Consider the following 22,477-nt stretch of genomic DNA (forward strand, 5'->3'; position numbering starts at 1 on the left):
CTTCTAAAGTAAATCAAATGTAAATTTGAAAAGGCTTGAGTAATATTTTAAATTCCTGAATTAAAAATAGAGTTCTTGCCAAAGCATTTTTCCAAGAAAATTTGAGATTTTTGAAAGTACTCAGTGTACCTTGTTGAACAGTTCAGCAAATCAAATAGCAGCAACCGTGTGTGAATGTGGATAATATCAAGCAAAAGAACTTGAATTTGGATTTGGAAAATATCTGTATGTTTGTGTGAGAATGCACATATATGCATGGCAGAGTGTGCATACAGGGAAGCTAATTCCTCTGTTACAGAAATTTGAAGTCAAGGTTATTTTCTAAACTTTAACAGAATATGGTTTTGAGAAAATATCTGAATAGACTGTTTAAATAGAGGAAGCCAATGAAAAACCTCAATGCATACTGTCTCATTCACGTTTACCTATCATTCTTATCTTTTGTTTCCTTTTGTTTTCATGTTTTCTTTGCAGATATCTATACATGAATTTTACCAAATTTACATTTATTTTGGGACAGTATAGGAAATAAGTAGCACTTTATTCAGTTTTAAATTTTGAATTGTAAAATTTATTTAATAAAAGTTTTTTACAAGTGATTAAAAACTAGCATGATATTTCAGTATTTTTAAATAAAAGGAGAGATGGCTGTATTAAATTTATGGAAAAAAGGTATATGAACAGGTTTTAGAATTTAATGCTCGAGATAGTATGTTACTTACTTCCTTTTTATATTTTATTTTATTAAATATATTCAGTTATACTGCAGGTAAAAAAGAAACAATATACATTTTGATAATAGCTTATCAGGAAAGCTAATATCTATATGGTTTATTTCTCTATGCATTATTCAATCATTGCCCTGAATTAATACATTATTAAACAGTATTCAATTATAAATAAATATCTGAAGAAAATGTGAATTTTTTTTTAAAACTGATTTTAAGTGGAATCCCATTTTAGCCCTGAAGGAATGCAGTTAAAAATACTTAATGAAGAACCTGGATTGATTTAAAAAACATGATTATTTTACTGTTTGTATTAGATTGAATAGAAGGTGGTAGGCAGTATCCCAGAATAGTATTATTTTACCTAGAGCTAATTGAAGATTTGCTTCCTAAATAGTGAGGCAAAGTTTTCTGCTTGTCCTCATGTTAAATCTGTAGTTGTTCTTCAAAATTAATTTTAGAAACATTTAAAAGTAATTAACTGAGTTTTGCAATCATATAAATGTGGCTGCTCATCTAGTATAACTGGTAATAAAACTTTGGAAATTTGAAGGGATTTCGCATAAACAGAGATTCTGTATGTATTATATATATTTATGTATTATATATATTTATTTGCACACATGCATAAAAGGGTGATTTGGTGTGTTTGCATAAATTTTTGGACAGTTCTTTTTATCAAGGATTTTCTTACGGATAAAATGAGTTATCTCATGATGAGATTTTTGCTGTACCTAAAGTATTTGCACTCCTATTCCAGGTGAGCTCTGCATTCAATTAGAGTCATAGCTAAGAACCAAATGTACATGTTGCTCTGAACATTCAAAATGTTAGTTGTACTGAAGCACAGTTTAACTTGATTGATACTTGGATTTTAAAGCAAATAAGGACTAATTTTTGCCTGTGGCAAAGTATCTTTGAAGTTTCATGCCTGTGCCGAGGCCGGATCAGCAAAGCGATAGGACTGGGGCTGGGACTGTGACCCTGTTGGGGTTGTCAGGTTGTGATAAATGGGGGAATCTTTCTTAACCTCATGGTCAAAACATTCCAGGATCAGGCTGGGGAGACAGGAGAGAAGGGAGGAGGGTCAAAAGATGGAGGAGACTTAGGATGTTCAGCTGATAACAAAGGGCACTTGCTTGTTTGTCTGAAGTAGGGGAAAATGTGGAAACTCTTGTGGGAGAAATTACTGCAAATGTATTGCAATATACTTTATTGTTACCCCTGACCATTGACCTTGGTTGATGAAATTCATTCTTCACTATGAAGCTGTCTCTTTTTATTTCTGTGTTGAATGCTTTCAGAGTTTAGGGAATCTTGGTTGTTATAGTTTCCTAAATTAAAGAGGTTTTCTTTTTAATGCTTGAGATTGGTATATAAAACCATCCAAATAAATTGGAAGGACTTCTTTTTTTCAAGTAATTGCCTGCTGGCTAAAGAATTTACTGTAGGACAGCAAACATAAACAAAATGGTATGAATTTGGAAAAAAAAATAACCAACCAGTTAATTGATTGCTCCTGGGAAGCTATTTCAACTATTATGTTTCTAAAACATCTTTAAAATTAAAACATGCTTTAAAATATTTTAAAATATGTATTTTACTATAGCAGTATTAATAATAAAAAATAAAAATCTATTTGGATATACAAAGATCAATAGTGGGATAAACCAGTAAAATTTTAAAACCTGAAAAAAGAGGCAAAATTGACTTACATGTGAGCTGAAATGTGATCTATCAAGTGATTCTTTCTTGCGGCATTTTAAGAGCTATACTGCCTCTATTGTTGTCCCTATTGACTACTAATGAAAAATGTATTATTAGCTGAAGGTTTGAGATTTATTTTAGTACTTTATACTGTAAATACAGCTATTCTGACTAGTGTTAGGAACTATAGCATAAAACAAGTGAAAAAAACCCAAAAATAAAGTTGTTTCTAATTGTGACTGCTATTGTTACTAGTATACAAGCAAATGTATGTTTTATCCCTGTGAATAGATAAAATTAATCATTTATCCATTATGAGTAATTTCTCTGACTGACATTTTAACTGTATGATATTATTAGCAATTTTAATTAATGTTGTTTTGTAAATGTTCATTAATATTTGAATAATTAAATGTAAATCATATGTATAAAAAGTACTCTCACTATATAGGATTTTGCTTCTGTGATACTTACTAGCCTTACTATTAGTAAGCGTACGTTATGTACATGATATTTTCCTATGTATTTATTAGAAAGTATTTTATCTGTGGTTTACCTCTGCTAAATTATTATTTTTTCTTTTACCCTTAAAAAAACTCCTCACTTCTTAACAGCATTTTTTCCCCTTCGATTGGCATGTTTCAAATGCACTGAAAATTAACCAGAAACAAACTAAATTTGGTTTCATGATGATATGAGTGCATGTGAATAGGTCTTTAGTTTATATCCACTCATTGTGAGATTTTATACTGCAACATTGTTAGTCCTTTAATCTTTCATCCAACAAATTATTTTTTCACCAGTTGGACAACATCTGGGCCACAAAAACATGATTATTTCGTTTTGACCAGCAAGTAGTTTAAGCTACAAATAATTTCTTGCATCCTTCCCCTGATAAAAGTAGTTTGCCAGAGTTCTTGGTTATCTGATGTAGTTTATTAATGTTACAACAGCTGCTAGAAATTGTTGCTGCAATGCTAAACAAATCAGCTTAAGTAATGAGAAAAGAAATGTATGAAGCAAAGAAAAAGCACAGTTGTTCACTGCAAATATACAGGAGATTTACTTGGTAATTTCCTAAATAGAATGTGATGTAGATTTGTTTATTATCTTCATCTTCCACTTTTTTCCCCAGTTTTGAACACACTTCTGTTAATAATTTGTAACACAGTTATTTGTATATGCTTTAAGTAGGTGGTTTTAATTGGATAGCCTCAGTGCATTGGGCAAAAAAATACTACTGTTATACAGTTAGCTGATGACTTCAGCTTGGGATATTTTCAGACCAAAATATTTGTTCATATTGAGGTTCATAAATATTATCTGTTGAAAAGTCAGATTTTTATGTCTGAATATCTTTGATGTACTACCATAAGAAAAAATACCAAAGAATAGCAGAACAGGGTTTTTATTGTTGGGGGGTTTTGTGTGTGTTTTTTTTTGTTTGGTTTTTTTTTGTTTGTGTTTGTTTGTTTGTTTGTTTTGTGTGTGTGTTTGTTTTGGTTTGGTTTTTTTTAAGTTTTGTTTTATTTGAGTAGTGTTTTAACATAATTCCCATCTTCCACAATGCCTACAGGACTCTACCAGCTGTTAATAGGTAGGCAGGTGCTGAGCTAAAATCGTGTTCATATTACATGCTCATATTACCTTGTTCATCCTCCTTCCAACCTGTCTTATTGCTCTGTCCACCTGTTGCTTCTTGGCATTAATTGAGCCTCCTGTCCTACAAAGGCATCACATGCTTACTTTCATTTTTCTGAATTGTTTCATCAGCAATAATGGGCCTAACCACCATCATCCTATTTAGACCTAAGCTTAAATCTTTGTAGGTTTGCCCCAAGCTTGACAACTCTTCCCCTCAGTGTTGTTTTTTTTTGCTGAAGCACTGAATACAGCATCATCTCAGATAGCTGTTACCCTTGCTGCTGTTGAAGCAAGGTGAAGGCACCAGTGGAAGCCCATGCAAATGTAGATGGAACTGGATCGTACTCTGCAGTCGTTGCAGTTAGTCACCAACATCCCGTTTGCATTCCCAGGTCTCTGTACACATACTCAAACATAGAGGTACTACTGCCTTTCAGAGCTGTGAAGGACCACAGTGAATAATTGGCATTGTTTCTGACAAAAATAATCGACATTTAGAGCAGTAATTTTCCTCTTTTTTTACTGTCAGACATGCTGGAGATTAATTGGAACTGAAGAAACCAGCAGTCTAGAGTGATCCTTGCCTGTCGCTACAGTCAAGCCTCCCCTTTTTCTGGAGCTTGATCATAGCAAAATTGCTCAGTGATCAGTTGCAAGATCATTTAATTTAAGTTAATATTTTAGACCATATACAGTCTGAATTCAGGTCAGGATGAGGAACTGAATTGCATTAATAAAGAAGTCAGATGTTCTTATTTATCTGTGAATAATGGTCAGTTACATTTTCTCATCTTTCTGGTATTCTCTGTCACAACACTGTGCATCGAATACAGTTGTCTCTCCTGAGAGATGAAGTCCCACAGATCTAAAAGACACAGAAGTGACTTGAATCCTTCTTAATAACTACACACTAAAAAGTATACTGAACAACCGCAGTGCATCACTAGTTTTTCTCCTTTTCTGAAGGACATGTACAATATTGCCTCTCATTCTGAATGGCATACATGTGATGGACTGCTCACACAGCCTGGATTATGCTGGCAGACACTGCAGATAGTACACTGGTCTCCTACCAGTTTATCTGGCTTATACAGCCATAGCTACTTAAACTTGGGTAAGACTAACAATGAAGAAAAGTTGGACAAAAAGTATCTGAGCAAAATTTGCATTAGTGAACAGGTGAAACTAGTGAACTAGTGAAACTTGGAAGAGCTTGTGCTTATTATTTTGGCTTGACTAATTCAAACCTCAACCTAGGAGCTGTTTTGGCTCGCCAGTATACCAACTTGTCATGTAGCTGAATCCATATACAATGCTTTCAGTGTCTCAAAAATATTCCATCCCATTCTCTCAGACCATGATCTCAGTCAGGTATTCATTCATTCATTCTTACATGGGTGGTACTTCGATGAACACTTTAATGCTTGAAAACTAGTTAGTACAAAGATTACATCAAATCAGGGTATTGTGAATACATTAGATGTGTTTTTCTTTTCCTGAGCTTTTTGAGTATCATTCAAACCCACAATCCTTGTCTTTTAAGTCCCTTTAGATCTGGGATGAAGAATGCAGCTGATGAGTATGCTTCTCTGAGATGTTCTTATTTGTTTGTGAGACAGAGAAGATAGTGAAACTGGTAGGGTTTTAGACGTTTCTTACTTAAAACTGACCCGGCATCGGTGGGTGAGTTCTCATTGAAGCTAAGAATCAGAATATTGTTGAGCAAGAGTAAGGCACATTTCTGGGGAATGATCTCTTTTAAATGAACACATAGCAATGTTTATATTAAAAATACAGAAAACAAACAAAAGACTACAGGGAGAGTAAAAGAACTTCTATGCTAAATCAGAATATTTTACTTATATGTGTTTCAGCATCTGTGGTGAGGATGGGTATTTAACAGATGTGTGATCACGTTGGTTACTGAAGTTGAGCATCAACATGCTCCTAGGTAGAAACCAGGACAGTGAAGAACAGAAAGGAAGAGATGATCGACAAGGCCATTTGTTTAAATTTCATCTAAGTGAGGGATGGAAAAGCTGTGACAAGTGTTCTTTGATCTCAAGGGGAAAAACAGATTATTTTCTGATGAGGCACATGAGTCAGGAGAGAAGTTGGCTTTTGTTGCTGGAGAGGTCAGTATGTAAGCTCTTGGGTGAGCTAAGGGAAAGCTGGATTCCCATGAGATACCAGCATTGTCAGAACAGTGAAGTGCCTTGAGGCAGAGATACTTGACTTGTGATGGTATAGTCAGCATTAGCAGTAGAAATACACTGCACTGTTCCTCATACAAGATGATTTCCACATGAAAAGAAAACAGCATGTTTTATTATGCTTTATGGCATAGTACTATATGTCTTTAACAAAATAGCTTGAAGTATTTGCATGATGTATTTGCAACATGGCCAAGTAACCACAGCCATAGGAACATTAACTTTTGAACTTCCTGACTTTCATTGCTTTAAATCTCAGCTTCAAAGTTTACTCTTTTTTCTTTGCATTTGTTGGCCCTGGTTGGTTTTGAAAAGCAGGAGGAAGAAAAATAAGTTCAGGTTTTCTGAGGAGGCACTGAATTTTATGCATATAACGGAGATGACTTGCTAGTCCATTGAATATTAAATGATAACTCCAAAGCAGTTTTGATATGCCTAGTTTGCTTATAATATTTCTGTGGAGCTGAGTAATCAGAAGATTAAATCTAGAAAGCATTGCGCAGCATGGCTCTTTTCCTGCATTTCAGTATGTTTTTCTCCTGAAAAGAGATCAATGGCATCTGGAAATACTGAGATTTAAAAAGCAAACACTTATAACAAAAATGGTGTGATTGCAACAAAAATGGAGGAGGTCATGAGAACATAACTGGAGTGAAAACAGTAAGCGTTTTAAAGAACAGTATTTTCGAGCTGATTTTCACTTTGGAATTATCAGGAGGGCATGGAGGGTATAGTTGCAGATTCAACTGCACTGAGACATTGCCTTGAAAGGGAAAAAAAAGGCCAAAGGTTTGTCTTCAGACTGGTGTGGGGATTTTTTTGAGAGAGAGGAAGGGAGAGAGGGAGAAAGAGGGTTAGGAAATTAATGCAACAGAAAAGAAGGAGAATAAGAGATAATCAGTGTTAGTGCTTTAGTATGTTTTTCTTAATCTGAATAGGACGATAAATGATCTCAAGGCTTCTGGCGCTTCCAAACCTTCGCAACTGCTGAATGGGGAGCTAATGCCTTCCTCCCCTCCCCTCTACTTCCCTTCCTTCCCTTCCCCTTCCCTCTCCTCCTTTCCCTCCCTTCCCCTCCTCTTTCCTCTTCTCCTCTCCCTCTTTTCTTCAAAGGGAGCCAGGCTGATGGCCCATTCTCTTAGCTGAGCAGGGGAAAAGTGTTCTGTGAACTCTGAGCTATTAGGTAACCCAGACTGAAACAAAAATGCCATTGTGGCATTTGCCCTGCCTGACCCACCAGTTAAGGGAAGGCATATTTCCTTCTTTCATAGTACACAAACAAAAAGAAAAAAAGAATGCCAGTTTTTTCCCACAGTGCATGCATAAATGCTTTTCAAAATGTAGAAGTTAGTACTTTACAGGTTCCAATTGCTTAAATTATGACTTGACTGTTACACCCTCTGATGTTTTTAGTGCACTTGTGCCAAAGGCAATTTAAAATGTGTTTTAAAAATGTTTGCAGGTATAAAAGACTTTAAAGACACTTAGAGCTCTGAACTGTGTGAACCCATTAGTCATGTTGCAAAAACAAACACATAGGAAACCCTTCCACTAGCAAGAAATTTCCAAGGAAGGAATGTTTAGTCCCCAAATATAGCATATAAATGAGAAAATTGAGGAGTTAAAGTTGTCTCAGATTTTATCTATTCATGTCATAAATGCACCTTAATGATGCATGCCTTCGTTCTCTAAAACTTCTCAGTAGAAGCATAGTTTTATATTGGATAAAGGTTTCTGGTTTATGTTGCTCAAAGGCTTGCGTCAGTGATAAGACTGTGCAGTGTGCCCAAAAGAAACAATCATTATAGGCCCACGGAAAGTGTGAAAAAGGTACTTATCTGGATTGATTAAATCCCAGTTAACTTTAATGTCTATGCACTGTGCACACCAGCAAGTGCTCATCATTCCAGCCTGGTGAAATAAGATCTAAGGGAAATGCAGCACCCCTTTGAAACTTCTTGGTCTATCCGTAGGCTGGTCTCTGGTTCATCCACTATTCTTGGCAGCAGTTTATACAAAAAATCAAAAACGTTCTGAGCGTGATGAAGAGTGTAATCTCAAAAAGTGGACGCATTTAGCAGATTATTATATGCTTTGTAAGTCATAGCTCCACCTTAAAATTATTAGAGTCAATGACTGATTCAAAGGAGCTGAGGCTTTAAACCATGAAACCTTCACGGGAGCCACCTCTCTCCATTGTTATAAGCAGTGTTGCTGACAAAGAGGATTAAAGGGAAGATGTCATGAGACACGCAGGCTGTGTCCATCACTCTCTGGCAGCACCATTCCATTTTCTCAGTGTTTCCCCACTGCCTGCTCTCTTTAGCATAAAAAGAGAGTAGAAACCATCAGTCATAATTAATCTTGGCATAATTCAAGGTCAGGTGAAATACAACTGTATCTTTCAGTTAGATAGAACGGAAGCCTGGAGTCACAAGCCTAGACCTATTTAGATGCCTGAACTGTCGGTATTTAATACTAAATGTATCCCTTCTGGGTTTTTCATTGCAAATTTAGATGTACACCACATAGTGATGCAGACCAGAGTTATTATTGTACTAGTCTGGGAAGAGGTAGGGGAGATGGGGGTAGCAGTGTTACCTTTTATCATGAACAAATCTATCTTTGGAACGGTTTGCATGAAAAATAGAAAGTAGTGATAGGGGAACATCAGTGACTTCCTCTGTTTGCATCCCTTGCTCTCACCCTTGCACTGTACTACATGTTGGAAGTCCCCTCACAGTATCCACGGTGTTCTTATTCCTCCAGGGCATGGAAACATATCTAATGTCTTTAAATACCAAGTCTCCTCTACCATGCTACATAAAATACAAAGATCAGCATCACCAGTCGGTATCCATACTCCAAATTTTTAAATAATTTGCCCTTTACTTTCATTAAAAAAAAATAAAATAAAAAAATCAGCATATTCAAACCTCAGTCTGTTTTGATTAGAGTTGTCAATTTTAGATGACAGCATAACTAACTCTTCACTCCTAAGAAAATGGAAGAGACCATTGAATAGCTAAGCCTATTTTAGATAAGCAGAAAAGTTGTTTTCACTGAGGACTAGCTCATATAGACTTTAATTTAAAAAATAATAATAAATAAAAAACAAACAAACAGACAAACAAAAAAATCCTCCAGAAAACCACAAAAAAGCCCCAAACAACCTTTGATTTTAAATGAAGTTAATTGATGTAGCATATTTTTCCTCATTTTTCTACTGCAGTTATAACTCTTGTTTTCAGGTCTGCTAAAATATGACAAACCTACTCTAGGCTGTGATTCTGTTAAAATGCAGCTATGTACAGTCTTTGCACTGTGAAAAACAGGCAACAAAGGAATCAATTTTCTATTCCTTCAAGTTCTTTCAACAGTAGCATCAGTGTTTGGGTTTTTAATTAAGTCAGAAAACTACTTAAAATTTAATGGTGAGTATATAGTATTATATTTTCGTAGCCATTCTAATTTCATTCCATATTACATTTTAATACAAACTTTATAGTATATAATTTTATTACTATCACTTGGTTTAAGTAAGTGAAATCTTTATGAGATCTATGGAAGTGGAGCATAACTGAGTTACTGTTAAAATTCAGTTCAGAATTTGGGATTATTTAGAATTATTTTCAGGTCTTTCTCTAGATCTCTTAAGCATTTGATTTTGCAGAAGCTTCATTGAGATTTAGTCTTCACAGGATGTACATAGTTGGAGTGTTACTTGAATTTAGCCATCAGAAACCTGCTGCATTGCCAATAATATTTGTTGTTTGGATAGTGGGTTTTGTTGTGTTTTGTTTTTTTTTGTTTTGTTTTGTTTTTTGTTTTGTTTTAAATCAGTTTGAAAGCATATTTATTTTCTGAATGGCTACAATTTGTTACTAAATCACTGTACCTTTCAGCTAGCCCTTGCCCTGTTTTTGTTAGTCAAGCTAACAAAAAGCTGTTTCATGGTAACCATGATGTCATGATAGCAAAAAAAAAAATCTTTGTTATGCCAGGCATTGTATAGACAATAAGGTTTTTGTTGTCAAGATGTTTATAAAACTTCATATAAACAAAAACATGTAAAAAATGTTTGCGGAGAATGACTTTTCTTCACAATTCTTTCACATATCAGTGTCACAAACATCGTGAACCATATTCTTCTCATATATTTCCATCAAATTGTTCCTGTGCATGCCCCATCCTGTCCTGGGGCCATTCTACAGACACAGTCCCTTCTCTGGACAGCGTGTAGAGGCAGGTGAACTTTCACCGGAGTAATTTGCTGCAGGAAGTTGTCTAGGCAGTAGAAGTACACCTGTGCTGCCCACATTCCAGAGCAGTCACACAGGCTGAGCAAGCATAGAGATGTGCCTTGAGATGTCATTGGGTCTGCAAAAAGTACTTCTCTTTCTTCATTCTTGTCTCCTTCGTGTTAGAGTCTCCATAGCTCTACTGTGTGTGGCTGCCTCCTCCAGGCCCAAAGCACTGCAGACTCTACTCAGCCCTACCGCATGCTTGCTGATTTGAGAGGGATGCTTAAGGCCATATTTGATGCAGTGGATGAGGGAGCTCAACAGATTCATTGCCAGAATAATTTACTGCTGATGTGGCAAGATTTTTCAGCTGTAAGTGTTAGGAGGGATTTCTCACCTGTATTGCATTAGGTGTTTAATACCACCAGAGTGTGTGTGTGTGTGTGTGTGAGAACACCTCATAGAGCAGAACTGTTTCATGTTTTAACATTTACTGTAATGAGGTCCAATAAAATCATGTTAGAAGATGTTAATGTTGCAAAGAAAAACACCAGAAGCAAGGAAATGCCAGGATTAATATGGCCTGTGGAAATACAGTGTCTTATGTATTATGGTGTAGATCTTATTACTGACATACTAGGCTTTTCAGGGAATGTCTTCTTTTTGCAATGAATGTGTGATTAAATTTTTCTGTTTATGTTCTTCAGTCTTTCTTTGTTAAACATGAAGCATCCAAAGTTCATACTTAATATAAAATCATTCCTCATGTAAATATTTATCATACACCTTTATTGAAGTTCTGTGACAAATGAATAAATGCATCTCTTTTCCAGTGCCGTCATAGTATCCAACACTTTTAATAGTGTGCATATTTAAAATCTCCCATCCCAGCCAGCCCCACTACTCTTCCACTTTCCACACACAATCCCTACATTTGCCACATTTTTCAGCTGCTCTCCTCTAGTTTTGCCTCAGTGAAGAGCCTGTTCTTCTTTCATCCCGTGATTTCCATTCCCTCTCCCTGTTTTTTTGTTTCCTCTCTTCCTCCCTGTATTTGAGTCTACAAGGTTTTCTCTTTCAGAGTATTGCCTGGGTACTTGAACAGTGGGAGATGGAACTGACAAAGCAAAGAGGGACAGTATTGATAATGTCAAATTTCCTGATAGTATGGGATTCTCCTGGCACTGAGGAGAAGTAATCCTAAGGCTCATGCAGTACCAGCATCTTTGAGATGGGAGAGTATTACATGCAGATAGCATCTTCAGCAATTCAGTAGCCAGACTGCAACAGGAGTCCATGAACAGTGTGACAGCAGGGCTTTTACAATCTTAAAATCTAAAATAAATTTGGCCGCCATTTCACAAAAATTGTGGTTTCTGGGTATCAGTACACCTTACTCTCCCCTATCCCCTTTCAGTTTTGGGATTTTGCCTCCGACTTTCAGTTGCCAAAGCCATTCAGTAGCATAACGGCATGACACGTTTTTTAAAATATTTGTATGTACATATTTTTAGCTGAAAATTTCTGAACATTTTGTAGCAGGCAGCCAGTGGGAGAGTGCAGTGCAGTTTGACAAAATTCAAAGTGAAACTGATATCTTGCTCTTGTGAATGACTTTCAACATGAATATAACTAAAATAGTGAGAAAACCTGTGTAAATAGAGAGGGGGAGGAAGGAAAACAGAACAGGAATAAAGAAAAAAGTTCTTTTTCTCATTTAACACATGAGAAGGTAAATAATAAATGTGGTGTTAGTGAAAGTTAATTATTTTGAAAACAGTCAGCAAGCAGATTAAGGGGTAAAACAGTACAGCTGAATACAAAGGAAACAACATTTAGTCTTTGATCAAATTTTTTCACAGTGATTTTCTGTTCACCTTCAAGGGTAGCGTAATTTTATGAATAACAAAATGTGTTTTGCTACTTGAGTAGCCTTAAAAAGAAATGGTGTGCATTCCATATGGCCACTTGAAAGAAAATCACATGGTTGTTCCTCCTTTAAGAAATTATATTTTTATTTATTAATTTTTTCTCTCAAAGAGGAACCCTAAAGATATACAATGAAGTTTACATTTAGTCTCAGAGGAAAAGACACATCTATACTCTGTGCTTCTGCTGTACATTTATTGAATAATGATCATAGATGAAGTGCTTCATCTATGTGTCAAGCTGAAAACCTGAAATACTCTTATTTTTGAAGTATTGTGCTTTCATTGCAATATTTGTAAATAAAAGATACTTATTTCCTGTCCTGCCCAAGTTTGTTGCGTCTAACAGGAGGTGAGTCTTTTTGATGTAGTTGGTCAGTGGCTTTATTTGCTACTCCTTTTTAAGGTGTACCAAAATTTATCAGTTTTTGGTTGCTGGTTTTGTTTTGGTGGAGGGTTTTTGTTTGTTTTTGTTTTTTTATGTTTACCACACAGATAAAGCATAATGTTTCAGACGTTTCAATTGCTTTATAATGTTGGTCGGAGCTAAATGCAGTAGTAGAGTGAGCAGGGGGAGGCCAACTCATCTGAGAGTACTCAGTTACTGCTTAACTGAGAGAAGAAGCACCTCACATCCCCGCACAGATAAACCAGGGGGTCTTAATATACTGTGTATGTTAAAAGTGCTCAGATGATGTTAGTGTTTGGTTGAACTATCTTTGGGCTTCTATGGTAGTTGTCCTCCACAGGACATGCCATCATTTTGCAAAGTTAGGGTGTTGGGATGTGCTGGTTGACTGTCAGACTCTCCAGCAACTTTTTAAAATCAGTTGTTGAGCTTTCCTGACCTGGGCAGTGAGATCTGTGCCCTATTGCAAATGTGACAGACAGCGCGTCTGGTGACAACCACAGAACAGCAAAGAAACTGGAAAAGGAATCTATAAATGCCAATAAATTTAACATCAAGGAGATAGCAAAAGTATCCTGGAAGTGGGTAGATGTTAAAGGGACATGGAAAAAGGAGCTCCACTAGGATTTGTACTGTATCTCTATGAGCAATGTCTATTTTAATTAATTTTAATTTACAATAGTATTTTATATTTTTATATTTTATAATTATAAATACATTATATTTTCAGTTATTTTAAATTATATTTTATATGTGAAATGAAAATGTTATTTTTCTGGCCAAATCCTCTGTAGCTCGATTGAGATAAACTGCTTCAGAGAGTACACATTTCATCTCAAAAAAGACCTGTTGTAATTTCAGTGTCTTTAAATTATTTTGGATATATTTTTTTAACAGTTCATTGTGATGTTGACACAGTACAGTAATCTGAATAAATATTTCTCTTATTTGTATATAACACACACTGAAGACATTTTTCGTGGTACTTGGTCATGTGGTTATATCTGAAGTATTTTATTGTATTTCATATCTTATGCTATTTTAATAACAATGTAGTGAACATAAAACTATAGCAATGATATTTGCACATGAGTGTTTATGAAATAGTGCCTGTGAGGTTTGGGTTTGTGTGAGCCTTCATTGTGTCTCATGCTGACCATCTCATCTCTCCCTATCACACTGTGCCTAACAAGTTCATGGAGTCGCATAGTAGGAACAGTAAAGAAACAATCTAAGAGGAGGAAAATTAGAAGGAAGGGCTAAAACTGGATAGGTTGAAAAAAAGTTGGTAGTAAAAATCAAGCAAAATGTAATTAGAAGTTCCTTTGTGTTTCCTACTTTTTTAGTGTTTTGGATGACACTGTTACAATAATAAACACAGGTTTAAGTTGTCATCATGGGAAAATTTTCATTATTGCTACAGAAAACTGATTTTTGTGAATAACCATGTATGGGAACTTACAGGTCTTTTTCAGTATCTACAATGCAAATGAATAAGAGAAATGACCACCTGTAGCATAATGCTTTTACTCAGACATCTATGAGTGATGTTGCATGGCATTATGTTGAGTTATTTTGGGAAAATATTAAGCATTACTGTAATCTTTTTTTCTGTTGGAGTTGATGAGTGTCATTTATCAATAACTTCAATAGAAGTGACTCACAGTCACAGGGTTTTTTTTCTGTAAAGTAGCAGATAAGTATGGAAGAGTCTCTTGATTCAAGGCATTCCTGAAAATTGTTGCTGAACTTGCTGGTTGTCATGCAAATGGTTTTTCTATTGTGTCAGTCACATCATTTGAATCCTAGTGACTATGTTTCTAGGTGGCTTTAAAAATGGAGCTTTGAAACCTCCCACGCAGTCCTGAATTCTGCATTAGCAAAATGGTTTTTTCTCTACTGAAAATGCATGTACTTTAGATTACCAAAAGGTACAGTTAGATTTTGCAGGAAATCATAAAGATCCCAAAGAGATATCTAGTCTGCAAGAACACAGTTTTCTATTTTTATTTGACAGCAATGGATTTTATCATCTTCAATTAGCCTACAGCAGTGTATTGTAGAGGTCGAATTGGAAGTTGAAGTACCTTTTATGTACTTAGATCTTGCAAATATGAGTGAAAATGGTGTAAGTGTTCATTGATGCAATAGGAAAATATAGTTAACATACAGTTAGCAGATTCACAATATGAAAATTACCATATGAATTTATTCATATTTAACTAACAGGGCGCTTTGCCCCAGAACCTGGTGTTTATTATTGTGAGCTTTAGCAGGAAACAGGAGTAATATCAATTGGGAAAACATTTCTTGGCCAAGCCGAGAACAGTGTGGCTTTCTCATTTCCAAATGGGGAACCTGGTTCTTTGGTTTCTTTGGTTTCTTTGTTCCTAGTTAAGACTACTCCCAAGCTATTTTAGCTGAACATTTTACATGCTAATGGAGCCTGGGGAAGTGCAGTTGGCAGCTCTTCATGGGATAATAATGAAACACACTGTTTAGTGCTGCATACTGCTGCTGTAAAGTGCGGGAAGTATTTTATAGAGATCGTAGTGCGCAGAGCAGGACCCACTTTAAGTACTGTAAGTGTGTGAACTGTGAGCAAGTAAGTTGTATTTCACGTGAGAGTAACTGGCACTCCTTTGCTTTTGCAGGTAAAGAAACCGTGTACAGAGTCAGATGGTTCAGAGACGCAGAATCCCAGGTATGGTACCAGAGGGCAAATGCCAGCTAACTGCGGGCATGGTGGCAGAGCATGAGACAGAGCTGTGCTGCGGATACGTAGCATCAGAACACCAGAGTCACATTTTGTGAAGAACAAATGATTGGGCCAGTTTTAATGGTTTTCACTCTGGAAGGGTTTTTTCCCTTCAAAGATGCAGCCTAGCATCCACATTTTTGAGTTTAGACAATGTCATAACACAGAATTGTTCTCTTCAACTAAAAAAACTTGAACTATTAAATAGTATAGGGAAATCTATGCAATCAAATCTCACTTTCTCAATCTATCCCTTTTTTGACATACTTTCTTGAAGTTTATTGAAAATATAGTTTATTTCCAGTGTGGAAAATTAACTCATTATTTGGGAAAATTCACCCTTACCAAAACTTCTTTGTTTTCACATATGAAAAACATGCTGTGTTCATAAGCTGGGAAGAAACCATACATTTGTTAAAAAGCACAGACTTTTCAAGCACAGTTTTTTTCTAATTTCATGTGGAAAAAGGAAATGGATTTAACTTCCATATTTTGCACATGTATGTATGTGTATCAATAATTTTGAGCAGGCAAAGTGGTAATTGTTTTAGAGGTGCTGTTAAGCATGCATGTTGATTTTCCCGGTCAGGGCCACCCCCCAGTCAGGGCCACCCCCCCAGGCAGATGGAACTCGCTAGCCCTGTAAGGCAATCCATCTACGTCCTGAGGACCTCGCTGCCACCGTCCAAGCGTGCTTGGCCCTGGCAGATGAACCTTAGGATTAAAGGGTGGGCTCAGTTCCGCGCACACTGTGTCTCACCTAAAAAATCCAATGTGCAGGCTGGAAGGTGTAAAAACCTTCCCCGGATCTTTGTTCATGAAGACTGGCCACTACTACTGATTAGTAAGCTGTTGGGCTACAGTGGATAGTTTTCTGGTTTTGGTGCTTTTGCACTGATTTTTGTCTTTGTCTTGCATCTATTTAAAAGACCTATTTTAGTTTCACAAAAACTCAACAGCTTTAATTGTGAGGGGACAGCCACAAAATAAACCCGATATTTCACTAACGTGATTAAAACTCAGAAAAGTCAAATAATTCAAGGCTTGCCCCTCAAACCCATCCTTAACCAAGTCTTAACTATGCTCCTGTTGCAGCAGCATCCTCTGGGGGTCACCAGCAATATCCAAGACCATTACAGTATCTGTGATTTGAGCTGTACTGTGCACCATATGAATTTCTTTGATTAGCTCATGTGGGTTTTATCTTTTCATTTGGTTTGGTAAGAACTGAATATATGTAAGGGAATACATAGCTCAATGTCCAAATACACTTTCAGTGAAGTCAGTACCAGTTTTGCCCTGGACTTCAGTGGAGTTATGGTTTACCCTTCTCTGCTTGTAACTTCTAAATGAAAAATGTATCTGCTGTGCTGCTGCTTTGGATTAAAATTTATTACAAACGCCAAGCTCCTTCTGAGTATTTTGACACCATGGAGAATCCCAACTTAGCATAACATTCATATATGTGCATAGTTTTGCATCATGCTCGTCCAAATGAGACTGTTGTATCTCCAGCTTTTAAGAATTATGAAGTCCATAGTCTGATGTAATTTCATCAGAGTATGATATTGCAACAGCCCTGTGGACTGTAATTATTTCTGCACATCAAGAAATTCTTATGAGCTGTAATTAAATTCTTCATACTAAGTCTGAGGAATAGGATGCTTTTTTTTCCTCCCAAATGCACAAGTGAACCCACATTACAAATAGTCAATCTAGAGGCTGAATCTGGTAGTTTAATATTTCAAGGTATATTTACAAACAAATGCTTTTCATTTTTTGCTCTGCAGCCTCAGTTTGAGGACATATCAAATACAGCTGAAATTAACGTTCCTAGCCTGACCATGTGCAGTTCTCTGTATACAGGCTGAAGTGGGATTTTTGGTCACAATGTGACTTTGGTCTTGGAGAGGAATCTCTGACAGACCTTGGGCTGGAGCAGCACTAGAGGGCTCTATATGGCACGCACACTTTAGAGCCTGGAGCAAGGTAATTCTTCTCTAAACAAGGCTTAAGTGAAAACACTGCACATAAAATGAAACATCAGCATAAAAATGAATGCTGGAGACACACAGCCTTACAGAATAGCTCCTGGCTTGGGACCTGAGGCCAATATCATTCATTTATTTAGCTAGCTTTATAGTCTGTTAGTTTTGGATTTGAAACTATTACAATAAATGCAGATGGAAAGTGTTTTTACAGTAGGGAAGTAATTAAATTGGGTGTGGGAACTTTGTCAGGAGAATTCTTGGAGTGACATGTGTGTATCAGCAGATTCTTTGTCTTGCTTGGCCTGGGTTTGTCTTTTAGAAAGAAACATTCAAACTGCAGATGGGACTGGCAAATATTTTTAAGGGATATACTAACCTATGCAGCATATCAAAAAATGATTTTCAGAAGTAAACAGCTATACATGCAGTAAAAATCAACCTTGCCAGCATTTTTTAATAGAAAGTGGTAAACAGGTAAACTGCATAGATGGAGAGGGATCTGTAGTTAAGAATTGAAGTTGTGGATAGGCGAGTTGTAAACAGAAAACGAAACATTCATGACTCCTCAATATCTCTTACAGGTATTTTGATTCACAAACAACTTTGTCTTTCAACTTCTGTGTGAGTTTCTTGGGAGTTATTTTTGCCAAATCCCTATGAAGTGGTTGTGTGGTTGTGAATACTTTCTTTTATACCTAAATGGTGGTATTATACCTTATTGTACTGTGGCTGTATCAATATTATGGCATTTTTTATTCGTAATTGTGTAGTAGAAAACAAATTCACCCTGCAAGTCTGGTGGCTGTCCAGTCATCCAAAATGCTTACAGCTTTTTGGAGCTGTTCATGTGTGATGCTGTCTCCGTTTAAATGTGACAAAAGTGTTTTGCTGAGGATGACTTATGAGGAAGACAAAAACTCCTCCCTCTAAGCAATTGTAAATCCAAAATTTAGAGGTTCCAATTGAGAAAAAAATGTGGGAAAAGGAAGAATAACAGCCCTTTTTAAAAAGATTTATGTCTATTGGCAGAAACAGCAAAAGAACACAAATAAAACAATCAAACACTAATCCTATACCCAAAAATAATCCCCTTCAAAACAAACAAATAAACAAACAGAAAAAGTAAGTTCCATTTGCGCCATTTTGTGCAGTTCTAACCACAGTCAGCGGGGGGCATTGTGGAATCACTGGAGGTGCAGAGCTTGTAGTGTCGATGAAAATCCAAGCAAAATTCCCAGCTGGCAGCCAGGCTGAGAACAAAACCACCCCTGAATTCCTGCCACCCAGCCCCCGTCCCAGCTCAGGCAACAACTCCCTCCCCTTTCCCCGGAGAGCAGAAAAAAAGATGAAAAAGAACTCCTCACCCCTCCCCACAGACAAGATCTTGAGGGCCATCAACTTGGAATGTGGTTTTACCAGCCACTTCTTTTGTGTTACTCAATTGCCTGAGCCACAGCCAATCTGCCCGTTTAACATCCCCTTCACACAGTGGACAGGGGGAAGGGAAAATTCCTGCTTAGTTTCTAAGAACAAGCAAAACCATGACAGATATAGAGACAGTGAATTGTTGGGACTTGCCAACTGTTGTACAGACAACAGTTGTCTTGTTGGACAAGCCTGTAAACATACATTGCTCTTGATTTTCTTATATAATGGATAGCTTTAAAATGGTATTATTTCCGACTATGCTGAACAGCTCCTACATGAAACTTAATGTCATACAAGAATTCCTAAAGTCTAGTGCATTGCTTGGAAGCTAGTTTGTTTGCAGTTATCAACAAATTTTCTTTTCACATAGGTGATCAAAAATGCCATTTTAATAAGGGAGCATTTTGTTGCCCTAAAACTCATTAGCTACTCTTATAACCTCATGACACAAGACCTTACTGTGGAAATGAGTTAAAATATACGTATGATTCTGAGGTGAGTAAAGTGATAAATACCAAGTCCCAGATTCCTGCTCACACTCAGCTACTGCGTATTCGATTTGGCCACACATCCCAGAGCAGCATCTTTCTTTGAGACAACAATCTACTTGATGAATGCATCTCTGCTACCCCCAAATCCTCATTCCCTTCCCACTAGGCCTGCCAGAGATGTAAGACCTAAGTTACATCAGGAGTTGAGATACAACTGGGATATAAAATGAAACAGGGAGGAGAGAAACAAGACGATGAAGAGGAAGTCCTTGCAAATGGAAATTTAGCAGGGTTTCCTGCTTCTTCCTCAAAGTCCATTGATTACAGGGAAAAGAAATGCTTTTTTACCCTTTGGAGAGGATGGGAGACTGCAGAAGAATGAGGAGATTTTTCTGACAGCTTAGACACAACTCTTTTTTTTTCCTGTGAGGGTAAAGGAAAATGGCTGTATATTTCACTTAGTTTCCCTTTTTAAATTATGATCTTTAAATTATGATCTTTATATTAGATATGTATATGTCTATAGGAAGAAAGGGAAAATTTTAAGATTTTGACAAGCAGTTTTGTAAGCTTGAGATAAAAGTTAACTGACAAATTACCTTATAAAACTACATAGTGGTGTCAAAAAGACATTACTTGTATATTCTCAGAAGTGAAATGTATTAGTATGTTAAAACTAAGCCCTACAGAGCAAGAAGCCCTCTATTCTTGTTGCATAATTTTTACTACAAACCTGTGAATCCAGTATTTCCAGTGATACTTATTCTTACTGAATTCTTTTTAATATACTTTTAAAAAAAGAAATTCTAAAAGCAAAAGAAAGGGAAAAGAAGCTGTAAGAAGAGTTTAAATCAGAGGCATTATAGTTACTGCATTAATACCAGCTAGACAGAGTTTGTTCCTATGTATTACTGAACTACAAATTCACCAGTTCTGATCACTGGTAAATATTGAATCATATGCACAGATAAATATGCACATTGCCAGATAAAGCAGCTATCCAAAAAATCACAGAGGGATTTTTTATGTGCTTAAAAAAGGTCTCCAGTATTTCAATTTAGTACGGGTTTCAGTAAGGTTGTTAGCATAGATTGCAGCTGTTCATCTGATGATTGCTGTTCTGTTCTTCAACACCCACACTGTTTAAAAGGGCACCACATAGTAAGATTTAAAAGATATGACTTCCTGTTCCTGTTTCATCTTAAAAGTCTCTCTTAAAACTTCTGAATGAGAAATAGGCTTTCACACTTTCTTGCTGGTCTCATTTTGATATCTACTCATGGCTTTTCATTGATCAGGATACACAGTGTATGTACATGTCCAAAGGCAATTTTTGTCATTAGTACATTCACAAGTAAATAGATTGTATTGAATGTCAGTGAGACCCACCACAGTTTTTACATTCAGTTCACTTGACCAAAGTTTGTTTCCTCTGCAGTTTGGGCACATTGTTGTGTATACGATGTTCGCTATACTTGCTGTATCTGAGATACGCCAATACTGCATGTGTGCATTACTGAACAGTGTATCCATGACCATCCATATATTTAACAAAAAATGAAAAGAAAAATAACATGTGTCTTCTGCATCTTATTTCAGAGTACCAGATCATCAAAAGTATTTAATTCTCGTCAGTTTGAACTGTGTGAACGTACAGTGAGATTTCTTTCACTGGCTAAGTCCCTCAACAACACCTTTATAGTGTTATCTCAGACTGATTTCGGTGATGATTGATTCTTTCAGTCAGGCATTGGCTTGCCCATATTTACCGGACATTGTAACTCCTCAACCCAAATCCAGGCTTTAAAGGCAGCTGATAGATTCTCTGATGAAACTGTCATGCCTTTCCCATGACTGTTTGGACACAGCTGACCCCTTTGAATAGCAGTTCCTAGTGGAGGGAGACCAGCAATACCTTCCCATTTATTTGCAGCTGAAAAGATGAGCAATATTACTATTACACGATGAAGAAGAGCATACAATTGAACTACTAAGCAGGAAAAGCCAGGAATAGCCATGGAACTTGTCATTAAAGTTTCAGCAATTATAATAGAAAAAATAAGCAGTTTTTCACGTGCAGTAAAAATAAGCAAATCAGTCTCCCAAGCTTTCATATGTGTTGTTTAAATGCATAATGCTCCTTTATTTTCTTCCCATCCATGTCTTAGAAGTTTATTAGAAGGTAAGGGTTTGTTGTCTATTGTAGCTTATCTTGGATAGAGGGTAATGCTTTTCTGAGTCAGGAGTAGTGTAGCTCCATCTCTCATACTGCATCTCGTACTGAATAATCTGTAGATCATAATAACATGGTAAATGGGTTTTATCTGAGAAAATGAGATATCCAGAAGGTTTCTGATTTAGAGTTTGAAAGTGAGATTCATCTCATCCTGAAGTAGCTGTGTAAGGTGGGCACTTCTGAAATGCCATTTATCTGATCTTCTTTCTATTGACTAGCAAAACAACTTACTGTATCCCTCTTCTCTTGAGCAACCATGCAGACTCCACCTGTTGCACTGCTGATTTATTCTAAGAAGACCAGATAGATACACAGTATAACCAAAGGCAATTAAAGCATTTCTTCTGATTTTACAGGTTCAACTTTTCTGCAAAACTGTTCAGTTCCAGAAGGGAATACATGCAAAAATAAGATTAATCTTCAGCCAGGATAAAACACTTTGTGACTAGCTCCTAGTATTTCTAGGGGTTTGGGGCAAACTATAAGGAGGAACATATACAGCAAAACAAATTTGCTATGAAAAGACAGAATAATTAAAGTTGAAATTGAAATATTGCCACAAGTGATTTTGGAAACTGGAAATAAAACTAGTCAACAGGAAGGATAGCATATGTCTGTCAGAATATAGAATTCACGTCAGTGAGGCCACCGTAGTTATAAACTCTTCACCAAAGAGAAATGTTTGGCAAGATCAAGCCCA

The 22,477-nt window shown here is 36.4% G+C and overlaps 1 protein-coding gene across 1 annotated transcript in view; it reads left to right on the forward strand.

Annotated features, from left to right (window-relative positions):
• EYA4 (EYA transcriptional coactivator and phosphatase 4) overlaps positions 1 to 22,477 on the forward strand; it is a 158,218-nt gene that overhangs the window by 64,619 nt on the left and 71,122 nt on the right. The window contains exon 3 of the mRNA XM_027898957.1: positions 15,528 to 15,577. Coding sequence (XP_027754758.1) covers positions 15,528 to 15,577 — 50 coding nt within the window. The remainder of the gene's footprint in view (positions 1 to 15,527; positions 15,578 to 22,477) is intronic.

Source organism: Empidonax traillii, unplaced genomic scaffold (genome assembly GCF_003031625.1).
Source record: "Empidonax traillii isolate 1590-97213 ecotype Southwest subspecies unplaced genomic scaffold, ASM303162v1 scaffold631:size1259156, whole genome shotgun sequence".
In the NCBI taxonomy this organism is placed as follows: Eukaryota; Metazoa; Chordata; class Aves; order Passeriformes; family Tyrannidae; genus Empidonax; species Empidonax traillii.